This window comes from Podarcis gaigeae (assembly GCF_964106915.1).
Source record: "Podarcis gaigeae genome assembly, chromosome: Z".
Taxonomy (NCBI): Eukaryota; Metazoa; Chordata; class Lepidosauria; order Squamata; family Lacertidae; genus Podarcis; species Podarcis gaigeae.
The window spans coordinates 13,557,984-13,579,271 of record NC_139691.1 but is presented as its reverse complement, the minus strand read 5'-3'; the positions used below and the strand labels follow the sequence as shown (position 1 = coordinate 13,579,271).

Sequence of the window (21,288 nt, the reverse complement as noted above, 5' to 3'; positions counted from 1 at the left end):
AAGAACTGAGAAATACTTGTACTGGGAATAGATTCAGGTACGTAGCCATGTTTGTCTGACACAGTCAAAATATATTTTTTAAAAAAATTAAATGTCCAGTAGCACCTTAGAGAACAACTAGGTGTGTATCTGAAGAAGTGTGCATGCACATGAAAGCTTATGCCAAGAACAAACTTAGTTGGTCTCTAAGGTGCTACTGGACAATTTTTTTATTAATATATTTGTATTGGGAATCTTGGCTTTCACTTATGAGAGTTTTCACCTAAGGTTGTGCCTTTATAAAATTATTATCCTTCTAGCCTTGAAGGATATGAAGAGAAGCTTGAAAACGTGATTAATGCCTGGTAGAAATTTGATGCCAATTTTTAAGGGGGAAAGAACTGCTCTTTTGAGTGCTTTCGGTGTGCAAGTAGGAAAAATGTCATGATTCTGAGTAACAGCGTCAAACTTTTAACCCCTTGGGAAGCCATCAGAGGCTGCTGTTTTAGGGCATATGGTACATTGCCCCATCAACTTCAGTCTGCCCTTAGCCAACTCCTACCTGCTTCCCTTCTTGCCTATGCCCACCAGTCCAAGGGGTGGCCCTAGTTTTCCCATTGTAGAATTCAGCAGGAAGGAAGAGGATGGGGACAACACCACCAGACTTTCCTGGCTCTGCCTCCTCCTACTGTTGGGCTCCCAGCCTTCCACCCCACCAGTCCCAATGGAAACCAGTCATCACCAGTTCAGTTAATGTACAAATGTGGCAGCAGAGAGATCCTTTGGAATTCAGTTCTTCAGGCCTTTACCAAGGTGATGCCTACTCCCTGGTTCACTCTTCTGACTGGCCCTGCCCTGAGCACACCTCAGGTGCTTTTGCTTGTGTGGAATGTTTTCTTGAACTGTGATAGTGCCTCTTGCTTCCCTAGATGGAGAAAATAGAGAGAGGGGTGTGTGGAAATCTCTGACTTTTGCATGGATGGGATGTAGCCTCATGTGCAGAGTCAAATTTCAGATGTATTAATAAGGCAACCAAATATAGGTTGCAGCATAAATTATGCATAAAGATTGAACATAAAAATAAAAAGTTGACCTGTGCAGAGGTAAGAGTCGCACTTTGGCGCCTGATCCCACCCACAACTAGTATGTGGCCCCTGAAAGGTTGCCCACAGGGGAATGAGGTCCTTTGTCTGAAAAAGTTTCTCATCCCCTACTTTAGTTTAGAGGGGCCATGGGAAGAGAGCCTGTTGAGATACAGGAAAATCCTATCTTGGCACTGCTGAAGTCCCAGATTTAAGGCATTTCCGTACTCCATGCAGTACTTGTCAGTTTAATCCCTTTCCACCTGTGGAACTTGCACTTCGGCAAGGGCCATTCGTGTACCATCTGTCACTAGGGAGTCATTTCTTTTAGTGTGGCTGGCAGCACCCAAACTGTGGAACTCCCTGCCTGTTGACATTAGGCAGGAACTATCATTGCTCTTCTAGATGCCTGCTGAAAACTCTTCTGTTTTAACAAGCCTCTCCAGGCACATGATTGGATTCCTGTTCTTAAATTGGTTTTAGATGCTTTGTTATGCTTTTAGATGTTTTTAACAGTTTCTCTATTTTTATTTAAGTTTTAATTGTATTTTTTATATATATCACACACTTGTTTGCTGCTATGGCAAGGGGCGTGTGGTGTATAAAGAAATAAATGCTTTGAGGGCCCTGTCAACTCCAATTCCTGTTTTACTTCCTCTTCTTTAGTTTGCTCTCCCTGCCTCCAAGTGGAACTGAGTAGGCACGTGAGTGGGGTGAGCTGGATCTATGTCATCCCAGAATGTCACTCTCCCCAGAAGGAGAAGCCAAGCTCACAATCGCTGTTCCGCTCACTTCTTTTGGGAGCCCCTCTAACATGCATGCTGCCACTCATGGTTTTTCTCCAGCTGGAATCCTATAAGAACTGCTTAGGGATGATACGGGATAGATTTTCATCTCTCACAAGGTCATGCAGCCATTCCAGAGGATTGCTGTTGTGCAAATGCAGAATTGCCTTTGGAAACCTTAGCTGTTTAATTCACCCCCCACTGCCCACGCCTTACTTTGCTGATGCTTCAGGATGGAAAAGGGAGGGGAGGGGTAATGACACGAGAAAAGAGCAGCCAACATTGAATGGGTGGGAGCTGGAGAACCGACTGGGGCACTTGAACAGCGATGTCAGACCCACGGCGAACAGAGTACCTTTGGCAGGCAGTCCACGGGTTTGTTTCATCGGGACCAGCTGTTTGGGGTGCTGTCAGGCATTTAAAATGGGCACTTCACCCCTTGGTATAGCATGAAGTTTGGGGCTAAGTCTGGAAATTTAATGTTTGAAGATACTTGGTCTTAGTGTGTGTGTGTTTGTTTGTTTTAATCTGCAAGTTTCTAGCTCTCAGGAGTGTAGGGAAGTGGGCTAGGATGTGTGGTAACTGGTAAGTTTCAGCTCCCAGAACAACCCTGAGTTGAGATACTTCTGAATGTCTGTAGGGAAAACCACTTCTGTTCAGCAAGGTTTATTCCCTCTCCCCACCTTCCTGGCTGTGAATCTCCCTGTCTGGGGAAAGGGTAAACTGCAAGGGCAGGGCTTGTATCTTTGCAATAATGGATACCTTTAAATTTTTCTTTTGTTTACTAGGTTCTATAAAAGCCTGGGTGCACTAATTTGGCAGCAGTCTTTCAGTTTTAGGGACTTTTTAGTTTAGACAAAAAGCAAGTAAGAGATAATATGATAGAAGTTTATCAAATTAGGTATAGCATGGAGAAAGTGGATAGGGAACAGTTTCCCTCCCTCTTGTGAACATCCGATGAAGCTGAATATTGGAAGACCTTCAGGAAAGGCAAAAGAAAGTACTTTCTCACACCATGCACAGTTAAACTACAGAACTCTCCTGCAGAAGGCAGGAATGGCCACCAACTTGGGTGACTTTAAAAGAGGATTAGAAAAATCCAGGGAGGAGAAGGCTAGCAATGTTTAGTCACCATGGCTGTGCTCACCCAGTTGGTGGCAGCAGGGCTTCTGAACACAGGAGGGGAGAGGCCTCTTGTGCTTGGGTTCTGTTGGCTACTGTAAGAACAGAATGCTGGGCTCGCTGGGCCTTTGGCCAGATCCTGCAGCTTTCCTTTTGTTCTTAAGAGAGGTTATAGAAACTTGATAGGAAAAAGAAGGGATTGTCTCCAACTAAGTTCTGCTTAGAGAAGACCCACAATGTGTCTACGTTTTTAGTTGTGTGCATTAATTTCTGACAACAGCTCTTCCAGGCTGGTTACACCAAGAGAGACTGGGCAAAGCTCCTCTTGGCAAGCATTATGACCCAGTGGGGTGGCCAACATCCTAATCACGGACAGGATTCTAGTTTTTGAATCCATTACCCTCTGGTCTTTTTACGGTCTTCAAATAAAAACATCTTGAAGGTCCCAGGCCACAGAGAGGTTAGGCTGGCCTCAACTAGAGCCAGAGCTTTTTCGGCTGTGGCTCCGACCTGGTGGAACACTCTGTCACAAGAGACTAGGGCCCTGCGGGACTTGACATCTTTCTGCAGGGCCTGCAAGACAGAGCTGTTCCGCCAGGCCTTTGGTCAGGGCACAGCCTGACTCCCTCCCTTGGCAATCTTCGCGGAGCTCTGGCCCAATGGTGGCCAGTGGCTTGAATTTAATTAATTTTATAATGAATGATTTTAGAGTGTTGTTTGTGCTGTACATTTGTACTGTTTTATTGTTGTTAGCCGCCCTGAGCCCGGCTTCGGCTGGGGAGGGCGGGATATAAATAAAATTTATTATTATTATTATTATTATTATTATTATTATTAGGGGAAGGCTGCAACAAAATCGCCAACTTGCAGTGAAACATGAGCATCTTTGTGCTTGCAGATACATGTTCGTTGCTGTTCCCAACCGCTTGCCTCTCTCTGTTAATGAAGTGAATGGTTACTTTTCTCTCTGCCCAGGACCAGGCTGGCCTCTCTCTTTGGACAGGATCAGACAGCTACAGAATCTGGAAATGTGCTCTTCCAATACATGCCACCCAAGCAGCCTAAAAAAGGACAACCAGCTACTGGTAAGAGAACTGTTCACAATGCCTAGGAACATAAGACGAGCCCTTGTGGACCAGGCCAGTGGCCCATCTAGTCCAACCTTTGGTTCTGAAGCCCCACAGAATCAACTGGGTTGCTCTGTGGCAACTCCCAAGTACTGCTGGGGAGAGACCCCTGACTTGGGCCCCCCGAAAGGTGCTGGTGGTCTGTATTCACCACACTGAGGTAGATGAACACAGTGGTTTGACGCCATTCAAAGCAACTTCCTGTTTTTCATTAATCTGAGCAACTGGCTTGGTCCCAAGACAAGGGAGCTAACTTGGCCTGATGTTTGCAAGCAATGCTCTGTTTGCGACAGAGCACTTACCCTTCTCATGTGCTGCTCCAGCTGCAGGTCTGCCCACCCAGAAGCATCCTCCTGCAGCTGCTGCTGCTGCACCCACTGCTGTGCCCGCTGCTGCTGCTCCTGCGCCCACTGCAGCAGTGCATTCAGTCTTCTTTGCTACAGCTGTTCATGCATATTTGTTGTGAGTACTACAGTAGAGGGGATGAGCTGCAGTGTGTTCTTGCTACCCAGGTCCTGTGTTCACATATTTTGCAATCATCTCTCCATCTTGCTTGGCTTCTTCGGAAAGAGGTGGAACTGAACAACAGTGGAGGGTGGTCAATTGGGGCGTATGGGGCACTGCCAACTCAACCTCAGCCTGCCCTCACCTTCCTGTTTTGTTTTTTTTACTTCCAACGAATCAAGCTGTGGATATCATTGACTCTGGCTCTATGTGCTGTTGATTTCCTTGCCTTATGCCACACCAGTGAAAGCAGGTCCACCCCCTCATTCTGCCCCCAGTTGGCTCCCACCTGCCTGCCTTCTGATGTCCAACCGATCCAGAGGGCAGGAATGCCTGTCAGCTTCCTCTTCCCCCTCAGCCTCCATGCTGCCATGGTGGAACACAGCAGGGAGGAGGATGGGGACAGCCCTAGACTTAGCTGGCCCTTCTTGTTGATGGCTCTGGTGCCACCTAGAGTTGGGCTCCCTGCATTCACTCCAATGAGGCACCAGCCAACACTGAACTGAACTGAGAGTAGAGACCTCCTGGGATGGGGAGCTTGTGGGCTGATAAAATGTTGATGGAGTGCTACCGCCCGCCCCCCACATCGCCCCTCACTGTTGGCCAGTGGCCTGGGCTGATGGGAGTCAAACAACCCCTGGGAAGTCTTTGTAAAGAGCTGCTTAATATAACCCATGGGGTTGGCATAGTGGCAACAATTGTAGGAAGTTAAGAGGTGTTCTCTTCTCATTCCAGTACCAATGGGAAATATGTGAAACATGGCAAGTATGGAGCAGCTGTAGTGGGCAGCAATGCAACCAAGGAGGTAAGAGGAGGAGGTGTGGTGTCTTGAAGTAGCCTGGCCTTCTGTCAACCTGCTGTCCTCCAGATGTTTGGGACTACAGCTGCTGTTGGTCCTAAACATCTGGAGGATACTGGATTGATGTAGGTTGGGCTGAGGAAATGCTTCCCTTTCTCTGAATGCTGGTTTCCTGATGGTGTCTTACTCTGGAAAAAGCAAAGGTGCTGTTTTGGCTCCTGTCTCTTTCTGCCTAATCAGCTCACAAGGGTTATAGCTCCCATTTTTCTTATTCTGACCTCACTTCTCTACAAAAAGTATTCGCACCAGGGAAGGGGCTGTCGCTCAGTAAAACAGCATCCACTTTGCAGACAGAAGCTCCCAAATCCAATCGCTAGTTCCTCTGGGTAGGGCTGGGGACACTGCTGCCGGTCAGAGTAGGCAGTCCTGAGCTAGAGAGACCAGTGGTTTGATTCAGTCCAAGGCAGCTCCCTGTGCTCTTATTTAACTAGAACCATGTGGACTAGCATCTCGACAAAAGAAGGGCCTAGGGGGTATTGTGTGCAGAGTGGATAGAGGGAAGTGAGACAGTAACTTTGTCATGGCTTGAAAAATCAATAAACGTTCCCACCACACTCAAAAAAGGAAGGGGGTTTCAGCAGCTTATGTTGGAAAAGGGATTCAGTTTTTCCAGCCTCTGTCCTTTTCAGCCCAGTCAGCCAGCTCTTCAGTGGTTCTGCCCCACTTTGCTGTGAAAGGATTCACAGGTGTTTTACAATAAACAGATAAAATATGTCAGGAAACATATGCATTTATTCCAGGAAGACTGGTATGATTGCCTTGTCCCACTCTGCTGTTGCAGGTGAGGGTGGTGGGGACAGGATAAAACACTGGGCTGTCATTCTCATTTAGCTAATTGGCCGGAAAAGGACAGATCTCACCCCTTGGTTTCTCCAGGTGTACGGATCCTTTGGTCCTCCAGATCTCGCTGAACGACAGCTCCCATCACCCCTCTCCACTGGCCATGCTGGCAAGAGCCAATGGGTGTTGAAGCTCAGCACCAAAGGCTCCCCACGCCTGCTCCATTGTAACGAAGGCACTCCACATGTAACTAAGCCAGGCACCTGCAACCAAAGCAATTCCTACGATGAACACCTCTGATGTATTTATATGTTAATGTGTCATTTGGCTGTTGGGGTGCTGTGGAAATGCTACCTGTTATAAGAAGAGCTCCAGGTGCTTTTGAAAACAGCCAGCCCCGTAGTTTTTGATTCCTCACTTTTGCTTCTGTTTTCTTCTGTCCTTCCATCTCTTGTGGAATCCAGTACAGAGTGCTTCTTTACATCAGCAAGCAGCAGCAGATTGCGATCGCCAGGATTGATGCCTGGTTTGTATTCACGGTAAGCTTTGGTGTTAAGACCTGCAAGGACCATGGCATAGGCTGAGGTTACACAATGCAACACATTTTGCTGAAGCTAAGGAGGTGTGGAGCTGGTTCGCTCCTGTACAGCAGACCTCCTAGGAACCCTGTGGGGCTGCCTTGAGATCTCTCATGTAGTAATAGAAATCACTCGTCATAAGCCAGGTATTGTGCATCCAAAAATAATTGATGCAAAAAAATCCCGGAAACCTAATGGTCTGCCTTTTTGCTTATTTTTTGCATTTCTATGCCTCCTTTTTCTCAAGGTGGCATGTGTGGTTCTCTTTTTGCCTCATTTAATCCCCACAAACACCCTGTGGGGGGAGGTGAGGCTGAGAAGCAGTGACTGGCCCAAGGTCACACCCAGCGATCTTCATGTTTCAACGGTCAGTCCCTCTTCGTACAGAACTGGGGGGGATTGTAGCCCTTTGGTGAGGGGAGTAGGGGCGTCTCCCAACAACATTTCAGCACTCTTTGCAAACTGCAATTCCCAGGATTCTTTGGTGGTATGATATTCTTTGAAATGCACATTGCATATGAGGTCTCGGTTGTGGTCAATTAATTTCAGTGGGTCTGCTTTGAGTAGGGCTAATGCTTGTTGCAACCCATTAGATTTGAGTAGTGTTAGAACCAAGGGGCCCCTCTATGGTTAAAATGCTTACCTAGAGGTAACAAGGTAAAGTAGATGACATTCTGCCCTCTGTCCTACTGTAGCTTACATCCCTTGGGGTAGCCCTCCACCCCGAAATCCTATAGCATTTTCCCATTTCTAAACATGACACACTTAATATGTGTTGATGTTTGTGTGTGTGTGCTCAGTGGACTCACTGAAATTAATGCACCAAAGTTCATCATGTCTATCAATTTTCATGGGTCTGCTCTGAGTAGGGCTAACATTGGGACACAACCCAAAGCCTTTAGCAAGACCCATCAGGACGAAAGTTGTTTTGAGCAGAGGCTGTCTGCTGCTCAGAATTCCACTTTCTCTTTCCGCAGGTGCAGCCCAACAACTACTGCACATTTTATGATGATCAGAGGCAGAATTGGTCCATCATGTTTGAATCAGAAATGGCGGCTGTGGACTTCAGCAAACAGGTGCCAGAGGAGTGCATTGCATTTTGGGGTGGGGGGGTTGCTGACCTGCAGACCCTGAACTAGTGTTCGTGGGAGGTCAGCTCTCTTGCATCAGTCGCCAGATGCTTTCTCTGCCAACTACTAAGAAGTATCCAGGGAGGGCAAGGAATGGTGGTGTAGCCAGTTGGGGCCTTTTCAGGCCCCTGGGGTCTTCAGCCAGTGCTGCGCTGGGCCAGATTGCATAGGTGTGGATGACAATGCAGGCTAATAACACAAATGGCTTGGTTCTTCCTCCTTGCAGCTGTGCATTGCCAAGTATAACAGCAGCCGTTCTTCTGACTCAGTGCTGTGTCAGGATCTTGTTCTCGGAGACGGCCAAGGTGTGGAGACTGGAGATGCCCTGGAGATCACTTTTACAGGCTGGCTGTTCCAGAACGGTAGTCTTGGGCAGGTGAGACCTGGCAGAGGGGTTGGCTGATACTGTTTTTATACTGCGTATGGGGCACTTCTGTGGCATCCTCCAGGCGCTGGGGATGATGGGAGTTGAAGTCTCTAGCAGCACTGCATGGCCACAGCTTTCCCACTCCTGGTTTATAGATTGCATACAGCCCTTTTCTCCCACAACCCCATCCTTTTGCCTTTCAATAACATTGCAAGGAAATGAAACAGGAGAGGGACTTGCTGAGGCTCACCCAGCTTGCTTCACAGCTCAATGTGCATTTGACCCCAACCCCAATGAGTTCTAGCCAGTGCTTTTCCATTCGGCTTGCATTGATTGCTCTCCAGAGGTTGGGCCTTGCCCAGCCTTGCCGCCCTTTCTCAACTGGGGATGCCAGGGAGGGAACCCAAGACCTTCTTCCTGGGAAGCACATGCTGTTAGGCCCTGAGCTACACCTGTCTCCAAGGTGTAGATCCTATTTCTCAACCTCATTTTACCCAATCTGCAACATGGGAGGCACCGCTAGGTAGGGAATTCAACGTAGAAAGCTGCCTTGCACTGCATCAGGCCACTGGTCTAGGTTGGCATCGCCCACATTGATTGGCAGTAGCTCTCCAGGCTTCCAAGGAAAAGCCTTTCCCTGACCTTACTTGGAGATGCCAGTTTTGAACCTGGAACCTTCTGCCTGCAAAACAGGTGCTGTGCCCGAGTTGTGCCCCGTCCTTCTATACTCATTGCTGTTGGCTCAGCAACTGGAGTAGCAGAACGTGAACCTATTACCTTCCGCATTAAAAGTAATTTCACCCCATCGACCTTCCACTTTTGGAACAGGTTTTTGACTCGAATGTAAATAAAGAGAAGCTGCTCCGGCTGAAGCTAGGCTCTGGCAAAGTCATCAAGGTAAGATGGCGCTATCTTCCCACCGCAGTGCAAGGTTTTTTGAGCTCAAACCCTGATCAAATGGCTTCCTCAAGAACAGCAAGCAGGTAGCTGTCCCAGCTTGTCTACGCTTGCCAGGATCTGCTGGAGTGGGAGGCCCAAACAAGGTCCCTTGATCCCTGCAAAATTCCTGATCCTGCCGTACTGGTCAGTCAGTCTTGCCCTTTCCTTACAGGAAGGGTGGGGAACCTCAGGCCCAGCAGGGACCCTCGCCAAACCTGCTCAGTGGCCTGGACCAAAACAGTCCTGGACCTCCAATCTTGCCTCTTGCTGTCCTGCATGAGAGACAGAGGGGGGAGTGTGAGTGGGTGTCTAAAGTAGCCTATTGTACAAAGGTAAAAATTACATTAATTGCCCCTCCCACTTTCTCCTCTAGCCCCGCCCACTCCTGGCATGCTCCTCCCCACCAAGAAGCTTGCCCCGGAGGGAATGTTTTTCATCCCTGCTTTCAACTACTTTCCTCAAGACTGCAAGAGAACTGTCAGTATTCCTGTGCCCTGCTCTCGACCAGCCTTTACCAACCTGACAAACACACACACAGATCCTGTGGACTCCAACTCCCATCAGTCCCAGCCAGCGCCTGCTGATTAGAGTTGGAGTCCAAGGTATCTGGACGACGTCAGGTTGGCGAAGGCTGTGTGGTTCTGGCACTTAGCGAAGGCGGTCACCCAAATCTGTTTTCTGCTTGGTTCTCAATTTCTGGAACTTGAAGGGCTGGGAAGATGGGATGATTGGCATGAAGAGAGGAGGCAGGCGGTTCCTCCTCATCCCGCCAGCATTGGCTTACGGGTCTTCGGGAGAAGCTGAACGCATTCCTCCAGACTCGACCTTGGCATTTGAGGTGGAAGTCAAACGGGTGAGTATGTCTTCCTACCAACATGTTAGCAACCAAGAGAACCTCAGAAGGTTGTTGGGTGGTCGGTCTATGGCCTGGATAAGGTTCTACAAATGGAGACAGTGGTTGCCTTGATCAGACTCCATGATGCCTCTTTTTTGCTCCCTTAGGTGAGGTTTGCAAAGGGCACTGACTCCGCCGGACAGAACCTGGGCCCCAGGGACTCCCTCACACCTTCACCAGCGCCACAATCAGAAAGCCCCGCTACAGACCCAGCATGGCTGACTCCTCCTACTCCAGCTCCAAAGCCAGGGTGAGAGATAAATTGAGGGTGCCCTTAGCTTTTAAGCCTTCCATTCTCCCAGGTGTCACATCCTAACTCTGCTGTAAACAGGTTGCCACCTCTGTGTTTGAGGCTTTCGGCCTTCACCTCTGCTGCATAATTCAGGCCCCATCTGCACTGTACCACCTTGGGATCTATGGATGAAATCCGGTATACAAATTCAATAAATCACAATAAATCATATATTCCAAATAGCGCCATGCCATTTTCAACAGCTGTGGCTTCTTCCAAAGAATCCTGAGGGCCACCTTGTCTCATAGACAACCTGGCAGGGGCCACATTCCAGGGCTGGGCTGGGCTGGGGCTCCAGTGGACAGAGCAACAGATGCTGCTCCTGCCTTCTGTGCAGCCAGAAAATACACCATGTGGGGCTTCTTTCTGCACACACCTGTCCAGGGAAGCAAGGTGCACTGTCACAGTTCAGGGACACATTCCAGCCAGGCTAAAGCTCCCTTCGGGAGGTCATGAGGTGGGATTGGGGAGGGGCTTGGCCGAGGCAGAGTCCCAAAGGCCAGTTGGGTATCCTACCCCTTAATAGACTCTTCCTACTATGCTCAGGTTTGTTAACTCCCTTCCTTCCATACTGCAGGGAGCCAGCTGTGCGTGCCAAATCAAGCTCTATTAGCGAACAACTAGCGGTAAGTCCCCATTGGAGCCAAATCTGCCTATTGATTGTATAGTTCCTGTTGAATGTGACCAAAGCAATGAGAAGTAACTTGGTCCTCTCACAGAGCAAGGATCCTTATTGGTGAGCATTTTTTGAGGAACTCAGGTTACATTTCCCTGTTGATCCTGTGATATATTTTTTTAAATAAAAGCTCCCACGTAATAAAGATACAGTATTTTTCCGTCTATAAAACACCCCCTATTTTTATGGACTTAGATTTAAGAAAATGTGGGAAGATGTATCTGTGTATAAGATCCCCTCTAATTTTTGACATTATATTAAAGAAAAAAAACCTAGTCTTATACACAGAAAAATACGGCGTGTCACAGGAAAAGCATATCATCTGTGACTACAAGTAATTAACATTTGATATTGTGCTTGCATAGACTTCTGAGATGGGTTTCTGAGCGAATTTTTAAAATAATAATAATAATAATAATAATAATAATAATAATAATGCAGTTTTAAGGTTCTTACATTAATAGGTTTAGAGTGAAAATGTAGCAAGGAAATGGTGTGTTCATGAGGACCCCCACACACATTGGAAGGTTCTATAAATGTAAACCCCCCCCCCCCCCGTATGGGTGTTCATGTTTACAACATCTTAGTTGATTATCTGTGTATTTCATTCCCGTTTCCTATCAGAGGGCATGCTGGCTGGGGGCTGATGGGAGTTGTAGTCCATTACACCTATAGGGCCCCAGGTTGGTGAACGTTCCTGTGCCCTTTCCTATAATAATTTTTATAAAGTTTTCTATTTTACATTTCAAAATAAACATTTTACAAACTGTAAAATATCCAGTCATTTCCCTTCTTTTCCTTCCATGGTTCTTTTTATATATTATACATTCTGGTATATTTTAATACACCATTCAAATAAGTTTTCCCCTTTTACACCCATCAAAAATTATTTACTCTGTTGAATTTATCTCAGTTCTGCCGTCATTTTCAGCTGATTGATATGCCCTTAACTAAGGCCTAAGTACTGAGCATCTGACATGCATTGTCAGGTACAGTGGTGCCTCGCAAGACGAAAAGAATCCGTTCCGCGATTCTCTTTGTCTAGCGGTTTTTTCGTCTTGCGAAGCAAGCCCATTGACAGCTTAGCGGATTAGCGCTACAGCGGTCTAGCGGCTTCTAGCGATCAGCTGTTAAGCGGCTTATCAGTGGATCAGCTGTTAAGCAGCTTAGCAGCTTAGGAAAAGGGGGGGGAGCGGGAAAAACCCGCGGAGACTCACAAGATTTTTTCGTCTTGCGAAGCAAGCCCATAGGGAAATTCGTTTTGCGAAGCGCCTCCAAAACGGAAAACCCTTTCGTCTAGCGGGTTTTCCGTCTTGCGAGGCACCACTGTACACAAAGGAAGCCACAGGGGGGGGGGGAGAGAAGGACAAACCAGCTGCTTTCTCTTAGGGGATCTGGTCCCCTTGGCTTAATCCTGCCCAGGGTTGTGACAGCCCTCACCACCATTTTGAAATCCTACTGTTAGGCTTTGAAAGGGTATGAGAGGTTGTTTTACTGGATGCATCCCATGATATGGGAAGAGCAATCTCTCTCTTTTTTTTAAGAAAACATGAAGATATCTAATGCAGGAAGATTGGAAATCTAAATGCAATATAAGCTGTTGTATGAGCTTGTAAACCACTTTTATTTTCCTTAGCTGGGCAATGCGGTCACTTTGGCTTGGGGAGTTGTAGCCGACAACATCTAGATGGAAGGTCCCCTCAATCACCCTCCCTGTTTTATAGCCTGATGTCATATTCTGACAAACAATAACTATGTTTCTGAAAAGCCTGGATGGTCAATTATAACACCAGTTTCTCTTCCCTTCTCTTCTCGCCCCCCCCCCCACTTCCCCGGACAGAATCCTGATGTAACAAAAGTGAAACTGATTTCCCGTATGGCGAAGATGGGTCAACCTATGCTACCTGTCCCCTCCAGCACATTTGCACCCCAGCAAGACTCAGCTGACAAGGAGGTAGAGGTGTGTTAGCTTCAATTCTCAGGTTTTTTTCAGTGGGGTTTGTGTGTGTTGGCTGTTGCTGAAATTCAGGTAGGTTGGCAGGATGACTGTTGAGGAACATAGCAAGCTGCCTTATACCGAGTGAGACTGCTCATCCACCTAGCTCCCTACTGTCTGCACTGACTGGCAGTGAAGGAGGGGAGGGCCCTTTTTTTAGCTAATTACAAACCTACCTGGTTCTCCAGGGTTTCAGACAGGGGGCATTCCCTGCCTACCAGGTATCAAACCTGGGGCCCTTTGCATGAAACTGAGGGTCTTGCCCTCCCTAGATCTAGTAGTCACCCCAAACTGGTTTTGGGTCTGAATCTTAATTTGAGGGAAAGCCTTGTAAGGATCATCAATCATTTTACTTGTATGTCGCCTTTCCCAAGTTAAAACAATGCTCAAAGTGGCTTACAACGTATTAAAAAAACCCCCATAGCTACAAATGTTCTGGCATGCCTCTCTCTTGTTAATGTGGGATTTGAAGCCTCCAGGGTCCCTTTCCACTTCCCAGGAGGGTTAATTGTGCATTGTCTTCTTCAGGAGCCGCATGCCATTCAAGAATTTTCAACCTTCTGTCCGAACGACTACCGTCCAATGGCCCCTCCTCACTGGGCAATGCAAGGTAAAAAGTGTGTTCCCTTGTTGTGCCTTGGTGATGGTCACCAACTAGGGTGGCTTCAAAAGAGGGTTAGGCAAGTTCATGGAGGAGAGGGCTGTCAGTGGCCACCGGCACTGTGGCTGCGCCCTCCCTCCACGGCTGGAGGAAGGAATGTTTCTGAATGCCAGTGGCTGGAAACCGCAGGAGGGGAGGGGGCTCTTGCGCTCAGGTGCTGTTTGCAGGCTTCCCATGGGGGGCACCTGGTTGGCCACTGTGAGAAGAGGGTGCCAGACTAGATGGGTCACTGGCCAGATCTGGCAGGGTTCTTCTTGAGTGCAGTGGCTCTACTCAGTAGAATTTAGTTGGACACAACCCAGAAGCCAGCATGATGATTGTGCATGGAAAGCGGAGGAAATCTGGATGTGTGGGGATGGGGGGAGCAGTGTCCTTCATTTGCTGTAGATCAGCTTGAGCAGAGTCTGCATCTGTCACTGGCATTGTGTTTAGATGCTTGAATTGATCTGTTTGTGTGCTTACTCCTCTGGGTTCCTTTGGGTGGAAATAGAGACAAATATTTTGATGATGATGATGATGATGATGATGATGATGGACTGCTTGTATTGAGATAGGCAACTCTGATGCCTCTGCTTTCTTCCTAGCTCCTCATCCAGCTGTCTCGGGGCTCCAGGCGCCTGCTGCCCCCCAGTCACACCCACCCCTTCCAAGAACCCCTCAAAACTGTCAGGTAAGGAGTCTTTTGTAGGCAGGGAAAGGTTCTTTAATAGGTTGCCAGGTGAGCCACAACATCATGCTCTGTTCCCTGGTTTGCTCAAGACAGGGGCATGTGACTAGCAGGCTAGACTAAGTTTCCTCATCCTTTTCTATCAGTGTCAGGTCTTCATTTGCAAAATAGGGAGGGTGCAGCATAACCATGAAGGTAATAGCCCTTCGGTGCAAATCCCAAAAGTGCTAGATTAAGACCTAGCAGCATTCATAGCCTTGGGTTGGAGGGAAGCCGTTTGTTACCTCGGCAGTGCTGATGTAGTTTCCACCAAATCCAGCGGGGATCTTCTATATATTGGATGATCTTTAGAAGAATGTAAGAAGAACCTCTGCTGGATGAGGCCAATGGCCTATCTCACCCAGCATCCTGTTCAGATGGGGGCACCTGTTCTCAGTGGCTACCTGGATGCCCCAGTGCAAAGTGCACAATCAGTGCCTGCGTGCAAGAGCTCTTTCCCCTCCCCCAGTTTCCAGCAACTGGCATTCAGAAGCATTCCTTCTTCCTTGAGGCCAGTAGCCATCAATAGGCGCCTCCCCCATGGATTTGCCCAATCCTCTTTTAAAGCTGTCCAAATGGTTGTCCATTATTGCCTTTTGCAGGAGAGGATCCCTTGCAGTCCTTGGCCTTTGGGCCATCTAGCCCTTGAGAGCAGGCTTAAGCAATCCTGCTGTTTTAATGGGGGACCTTTTTGCCGTCTGTTTGGTCAGTGTGACAAGTCACCTGACTCTCCTTTCCCTCCCCCACCTGTGTTCTCAGCCTTATGCAGGGATGCCATATGCTTACCCACAAGTGAGTGCCGCAGTTTCCCAGCTCCAGCCTGTTGGGTTGTGCCCAGCTCCTTTCCAAGGTATGTTCAAACTGTGCACTGGGTAGCTTTGGGAGCTGCTTCCAAACATTAACTTTTTTAAAAAAGCAAAACCCTTTATTAACATTGTTGACAACCCAAAAGTCTGGTAGCAGGCTTGCCATATATGAAGAAAGCAAACAGAAAATAATAAGAGAAAGAAATGGTGACACACCAGTATTAATTAAGACACCCATATTTCCCAAACTGGTACGGATAGTGAATGTTGAGCATCTACATCTGTAGCTCAGGAAATGAAATCCTACCTGTTGAGCATTAACTCAGTGAAAGTTAGAAAATTCCCCCGTTCAGAGCATCACAGCCTACTGGATCAGGCCAGTGACCCATGTAGTCCAGCATTTTCTTCTTACAGTGGCCAACCAGATGCCTGAGGTAAACCCACAAGCAGGATCTGAGCACCTTTCCCTTCCTGTGCTTTTCAGCAGCTGGCATTCAGAAGCATTTATTGCCCCCAATTGTGAAGTCGGAACATGGGCATCATGGCTAGTTGCCATCAATAGCCTTCTCCTCCTCCGTGAATTTGTCCAATCCTCTTTTAAAGCCATCCAAGTTGGTGGCCATCACTGCCTCCCGAAGTCTGCACTGTTTTGCCTTATTCCAGCCGTTTAAAAGCTGGGAATAGGCAGCTAAGTTGCCTTAAAGTCCCCCACCCTAGAAGATTCACGGCTGCTTGTTAAGATGCTCAAGGCCGACTGTGTTCTTTTCTCCCTGCCCTTTCTTATTGGTGTGACCCCTCTCTTCTCGCCCTGTCCACTTCTACAGTGGTACCTCGGGTTAAGTACTTAATTCGTTCCGGAGGTCCGTTCTTAACCTGAAACTGTTCTTAACCTGAAACACCACTTTAGCTAATGGGGCCTCCCGCTGCTGCTGCGCGATTTCTGTTCTCATCCTGAAGCAAAGTTCTTAACCCGAGGTACTTTTTCTGGGTTAGCGGAGTCTGTAAGCTGAAGCCTATGTAACCCAAGGTACCACTGTATTTGCTTCTGCTGGCAGTCTCATTTTGAAACAAGAATAACAAACACAACCTTGCAAAGTTTTCTTTCCTCTCACAGCAGCTGGAGACCTTGGTTCATTCCTGCTGACAGAGACCCGGCAGCAGAACACAGAGATCCGCCTGGCCGTTGGGAAGGTGGCTGACAAGATGGACCAGCTGTCAGTCAAGGTAATACTTTCAGGGTAAAGGTAAAGGGGCCCCTGACCAGTAGGTGCAGTCGTGACTGACTCTGGGGTTGTGGCGCTCATCTCGCTTTATTGGCCGAGGGAGCTTCCGGGTAATGTGGCCAGCATGACTAAGCCGCTTCTGGTGAACCAGAGCAGTGCACAGAAACGCTGTTTACCTTCCCGCTGGAATGGTACCTATTTATCTACTTGCACTTTGACATGCTTTCGAACTGCTAGGTTGGCAGGAGCAGTCACTGAGCAATGGGAGCTCACCCCGTCATGGGGATTCGAACCGCCGACCTTCTGATCAGCAAGCCCTAGGCTCTGTGGTTTTAACCCACAGCGCCACCCGTTGGTTTTGTATTGTTGATTATTTTATTTCATAAAAAACTCAAAGCACTTTACAAAAAGAATAAAACAATAGAATTATTAGTAAAAACAATTTAAATATTCAAAAAATTAAAACCAGCGATAAACTAGAAACCTATCAGCATTCTAGAGATCTAAAGAAGCATGTGCCAAAAAGGGTACAGGCAGTTCCCCATTTACACGGGGTTTGCGTTCTGAGGCACTGTGCATGTCAGCCTGCCCCGCACCCCTGCAGGGCCAAAGATGGGGAGTTGCCTGTACAGTGAAGGTGCCTGCCTGATATTGATTGTTGTTCAACTGTTTTAAGGATTTTAAACAACTTTGGGGTTTTATGTTCATTAAAAAATACATATATCAGGCAGTATAAACATTGTCTGAAATAATACATCAATCTACCTTCAGGTTTTGCTTCTGTTTCATACTGTTTGGAGAACTGTATCCAGCTGCTTTTATAGTAGGCTTGTGAATTGTCTTTTTAATCTCTGATGGGGGGGGGGGAGGTTTGGGACTAGGGAAGTTGCTTCAGCTAGGTGGTGGAGCACCTCTTTGCATGCAGAACGTTCCATGTTAGCTCCCTGACGTTTCCAGGTAGGACTGGGCGACTCCCCAGCCTGAAAACCCAGGGAGATGCTGCCCGCCAGTGTTGACAGCACTGAGCTAGATGGACCCAGTGGTCTGATACCGAGCCAGGTTCCTGTGCTCCCAGCAGTTTCTCTCTTGGCAAACAAGTGAGCAGCTCAAAGGGCCCAGTCCTGCTCTGGCTTCTTCTCTCCCATGTGCTGATGCTTCAAGCTGCACCTCCTTTTTGTTTTTTCCTTTCTCTCCCCACATCCCTTGCAGCTGGAGGAACTGCGGAAGCAAAACTCTGGCCCCGGTTTGCTGCCAGGCATCTCTTCTGTTACCATGGAAACCTCTATGATCATGAGTAACATCCAGCGTATCCTGCAGGTAAAGAGCCTGTCTACTTGAGAGCATGAAGACTTTTACCTTCAGGTGAAGGGTCACTTCTTTTGGCCAGCTGGAAGTGTCTTTGTTGCTGGCCTGGATGTGGAGCAATTGGTGTAGAGACTTCTTGTCTCCTGTATTATAGCCACATCTGTTGCTCCGCCCACTTTTGTCCCTAGCCCTGCCCACACCTGGACTGTTGATCCAGAGGCAAGGCAGCCTTTGGACTGGCAGAGGTTCTTTGCCCCTGTTGTAGGCTGCACTGAGCTGGATACATGCAACTATCTGGCTTGAGCTAAGAGAGCTTCCTCTGTTCTGGTTCCTCTAAGGCTGCACTAGCTATTGGGCTTTTAGTATTGCAGCTCCAGACATCCAGTATCAGTTTCCAGCCCAAATCAGACCAGGGCTAAGTGTGACGCTGTTCAGATGCCATGCTTGCTTTGGAGGGCTTTCCGTCCTGATATGTCACTTATGAAAATCAAGTTTTATACCTGCTGAAATGGTGTTGTTTTTTAAAGTTGAGTAGAATAGATGGGCTTATTGTATCAGAGTTTGTGAAACTGATTTTATTCATTCTCAGAGCTTGGATTTCTGTGTTGTATTTTGCTTTTACCATGTATCTTGCTTCCATGGCTTCATGCAGTACAGCTGTCTCGCAATTTGCTTACTAAATAAAGTTTACCAAGGAGGCTTGCAAAAGGGGAGCAGCTCCAAACTGCCCATGTTCTGTCCATGACCATGGCGGAAGACCACAACGATTTCTCTCCTCAAATCTGGGTCCCCGAGAGAGGTTGGGGAAGAGATTGTGGCTGGAGATTGTGAGAGTTGTAGAGGCCAGGACTGGCTCTGACACATTCCATTTTGCTCTTTGTGCCACAGGAAAATGAGAGGTTGAAACAGGAGATCGTTGAGAAGAGCAGCCGCATTGAGGAACAGAACAAGAAGATTGGTGAACTGATTGACCGCAACCAACGGTGAGGGAGACTCTTGCTCACTTTTAATGCTCTATGAGAAACAGCTGGTATTTCTGGCTGAAGCCTAAAGCTCAGGTGGCCTGGCTCAATCCCCAGGCACCTCAAGGCTGCTGTCAAAGTGGACAGTACTGGGCTCGATGGACAAATAGAGGAATACAGGAATATAGCCAGTGTGGGGTAGCAATTAAGAAGGTCGGTCAGAGTAAGATCTGGGAGACCAGGGTTCCAATCCGATATAAAGGTAAAAACTCTCCTAGGGTGGCTTTTGAAAAATGAGCTCTACATATGATACTGCCTTGATATTTATTTTTTTTACATGAGAGGGTGAAAAGTATCAAATCATGCAAACATTCACATGTGTAAAAAAACAAATCTCCCCCAGCTATGTGGAGCAAAGCAACCTATTATCTGAGCAGAGCAACAGCTCACTGCAGAGGACCATGGAGCACACCCAAGCAAGGGTCCTACATGCTGAACAGGAGAAGGTAAGCCCTGGCAGTGTGACAGCCACAACAGGAAGGCCAAGTGACTGAGGCTGTGGGGAGGGCAAGTGCTATCCCAGGAGTTCACAATCGCTAGTGCCGGTCATTATTCCCCTTTGCCTGCAGGCCCGAAAGAAGTTACATTTCTGAGCAGCAGCAATAACAAAATACAGTGCTACCTTGGGTTACATATACTTCAAGTTGCACGCGCTTCAGGTTACAGACTCCGCTAACCCAGAAATATTACCTCGGGTTAAGAACACAGGATGAGAACACAAATCGTGCAATAGCGGCGCGGCGGCAGCAGCAGGAGGCCCCATTAGCTAAAGTGGTTCTTCAGGTTAAGAACAGTTTTAGGTTAAGAGCAGACCTCATGAACGAATTAAGTACTTAACCTGAGATACCACTGTAGAAGAAACGACTGTCTAGGTATACATGCATGTACAGGTAAAAGATTCATAAGCTTCAGGTAATCCTTTGAAAAGCACCTCAGGTTGAATATGACAGAACAACAGAATGTCCCTTTAAAATCTAACAGAGTGGTTAAAGAAAAAAATGCACCACATTGGTCTACAGTAAGAGCTCATTGGCTGCATTCACATGCCATGCTAAACTGTGGATTGGCATGATGTGAGCAAGCACAGTGAACGTCCCCCTCACTTCCTCCTATGCAGCCAAGAAGAAGGGTGTGAGAGTTTTCACTTCTAGGTAACTGCTGCTTCCTCTGTTGTCTGGACTGAGAACAGCCATTAATCTTAAGTAGAATTAGTTTCTGAAGTTAGCTTATTGAAACAAACATTTGAAGTTGGTGTGTTTGATATTAACCATAGTTGATGTTAGCTGCAGCTCGTTATCCCAGGCAACACAGCAAACCATGGCTAGGCATAAGTGTCAGGGTTCCTGGCCGCATGAGAGGAGGAGATGTAAGGGGAGAGCATGCAAGTCCAGGTTTGCTGTGGCCTGTTCTTGCTTGGGCATCAGCGTGCAAACCCTGCCATTAAGGGATCTTCCATGCATCTTACTCTGAGGCCGCTGGGATTTTGAGTGATATAACCGGCCCTTGGACCACAGAATAAGCAGAGTGCTCTTAACCCAGAATGCCATTGCCTCTTTTGATAAACCTTCCTCCCCTCTTGCTGTTCTTGCTTCTGGTGGTGTTAACTCTCCTCTCCTTGTCGCCGCTTTTCTCTCTAGCACATGCCGCCACTGGATCAGGGGTGGGACCAGGTGAGGCATTGTCCTTGGGTGTCCTGATTACCTGAGCACTTCCTTACTCCCTTCATACTTTCACCATTTCATACTTCTAGCAGGCGAAAACCCCACGCCTTCTGCAGGTGTTTCTTGTTGCGAAGCCTCTCTGTGCTTTGGCATCCCAGCTTCAGTGACAATGGGTTTGCCTAAATCAGGGGTGGGGGGACTCCAGGCCCCTGGACCAAAGGCCACCTTCCAAGCCTATGTGTCTGGCCCTCAAAACTCCTTCCAAGCCACGCACCCTCACCAGTCCTACACTGCACCCTCCTTGAGTGCTTTTGCCTGGCTGGATCAGGCCCAAAGCCCGTCTTATTCTCATAACCAGATGTCCCAAAAGGGAATTCTACAAGCAGGATCTGCGCTCACCCCACTTGCAATTCCCAGGAACAGCATGCTGCCTCCAACGGTGGAGGGAGACCTTGTGGCTGCTGGCTGTGGATAGCTTTTCCTGCTCCATTGCTAAAGCCATCCACCTTGGTGGCCTTCATTCCATCTTGTGGGAGAGAGCTCTGCTGTGTGAAGATGTCCTTTCCCTTGTCTGTCCTGAATTTTCAGGGGAAATCTTTTCTGCTCTCCATTTTATGCACCTTTGCCGTGCATGCTTTCTCCTGAACTAACTCAAAAGCCCAAGGCTTCTGCCTCCCCCCGCTCCTCATAGCCTTGCCGGTAGACCAGTTCTGCAGGGTGTTTCCTGGGAGACTCATTCTTAGCATTTGGGAGCCTCCAAAAGCACAGCTCTTGCATCCTCCCAGGAAAGGTC

The 21,288-nt window shown here is 47.8% G+C and overlaps 2 protein-coding genes across 11 annotated transcripts in view; one reads left to right on the top strand and one right to left on the bottom strand.

Moving 5' to 3' along the window:
• The window catches only part of SLC31A1 (solute carrier family 31 member 1), a 66,269-nt gene that overhangs the window by 34,029 nt on the left and 10,952 nt on the right, over positions 1-21,288 (bottom strand). The gene's annotated exons all lie outside the window — the stretch shown is intronic.
• LOC310836289 (FK506-binding protein 15-like) overlaps positions 1-21,288 on the top strand; it is a 31,954-nt gene that overhangs the window by 3,878 nt on the left and 6,788 nt on the right. For 2 of the 9 annotated variants that reach the window (XM_083721363.1, XM_083721359.1), the window contains exons 2-20: positions 3,944-4,053; positions 4,419-4,557; positions 5,335-5,404; positions 6,703-6,777; positions 7,794-7,892; positions 8,173-8,322; positions 9,142-9,210; positions 9,962-10,105; positions 10,255-10,397; positions 11,017-11,065; positions 12,956-13,075; positions 13,640-13,721; positions 14,357-14,442; positions 15,238-15,328; positions 16,399-16,508; positions 17,717-17,824; positions 18,701-18,795; positions 19,178-19,280; positions 20,472-20,504. In XM_083721363.1, coding sequence (XP_083577489.1) covers positions 3,944-4,053; positions 4,419-4,557; positions 5,335-5,404; positions 6,703-6,777; positions 7,794-7,892; positions 8,173-8,322; positions 9,142-9,210; positions 9,962-10,105; positions 10,255-10,397; positions 11,017-11,065; positions 12,956-13,075; positions 13,640-13,721; positions 14,357-14,442; positions 15,238-15,328; positions 16,399-16,508; positions 17,717-17,824; positions 18,701-18,795; positions 19,178-19,280; positions 20,472-20,504 — 1,876 coding nt within the window. The remainder of the gene's footprint in view (positions 1-3,943; positions 4,054-4,418; positions 4,558-5,334; positions 5,405-6,702; positions 6,778-7,793; positions 7,893-8,172; positions 8,323-9,141; positions 9,211-9,961; positions 10,106-10,254; positions 10,398-11,016; positions 11,066-12,955; positions 13,076-13,639; positions 13,722-14,356; positions 14,443-15,237; positions 15,329-16,398; positions 16,509-17,716; positions 17,825-18,700; positions 18,796-19,177; positions 19,281-20,471; positions 20,505-21,288) is intronic. The other 7 variants (XM_083721364.1, XM_083721361.1, XM_083721360.1 and 4 more) reach the window with 6 other exon arrangements.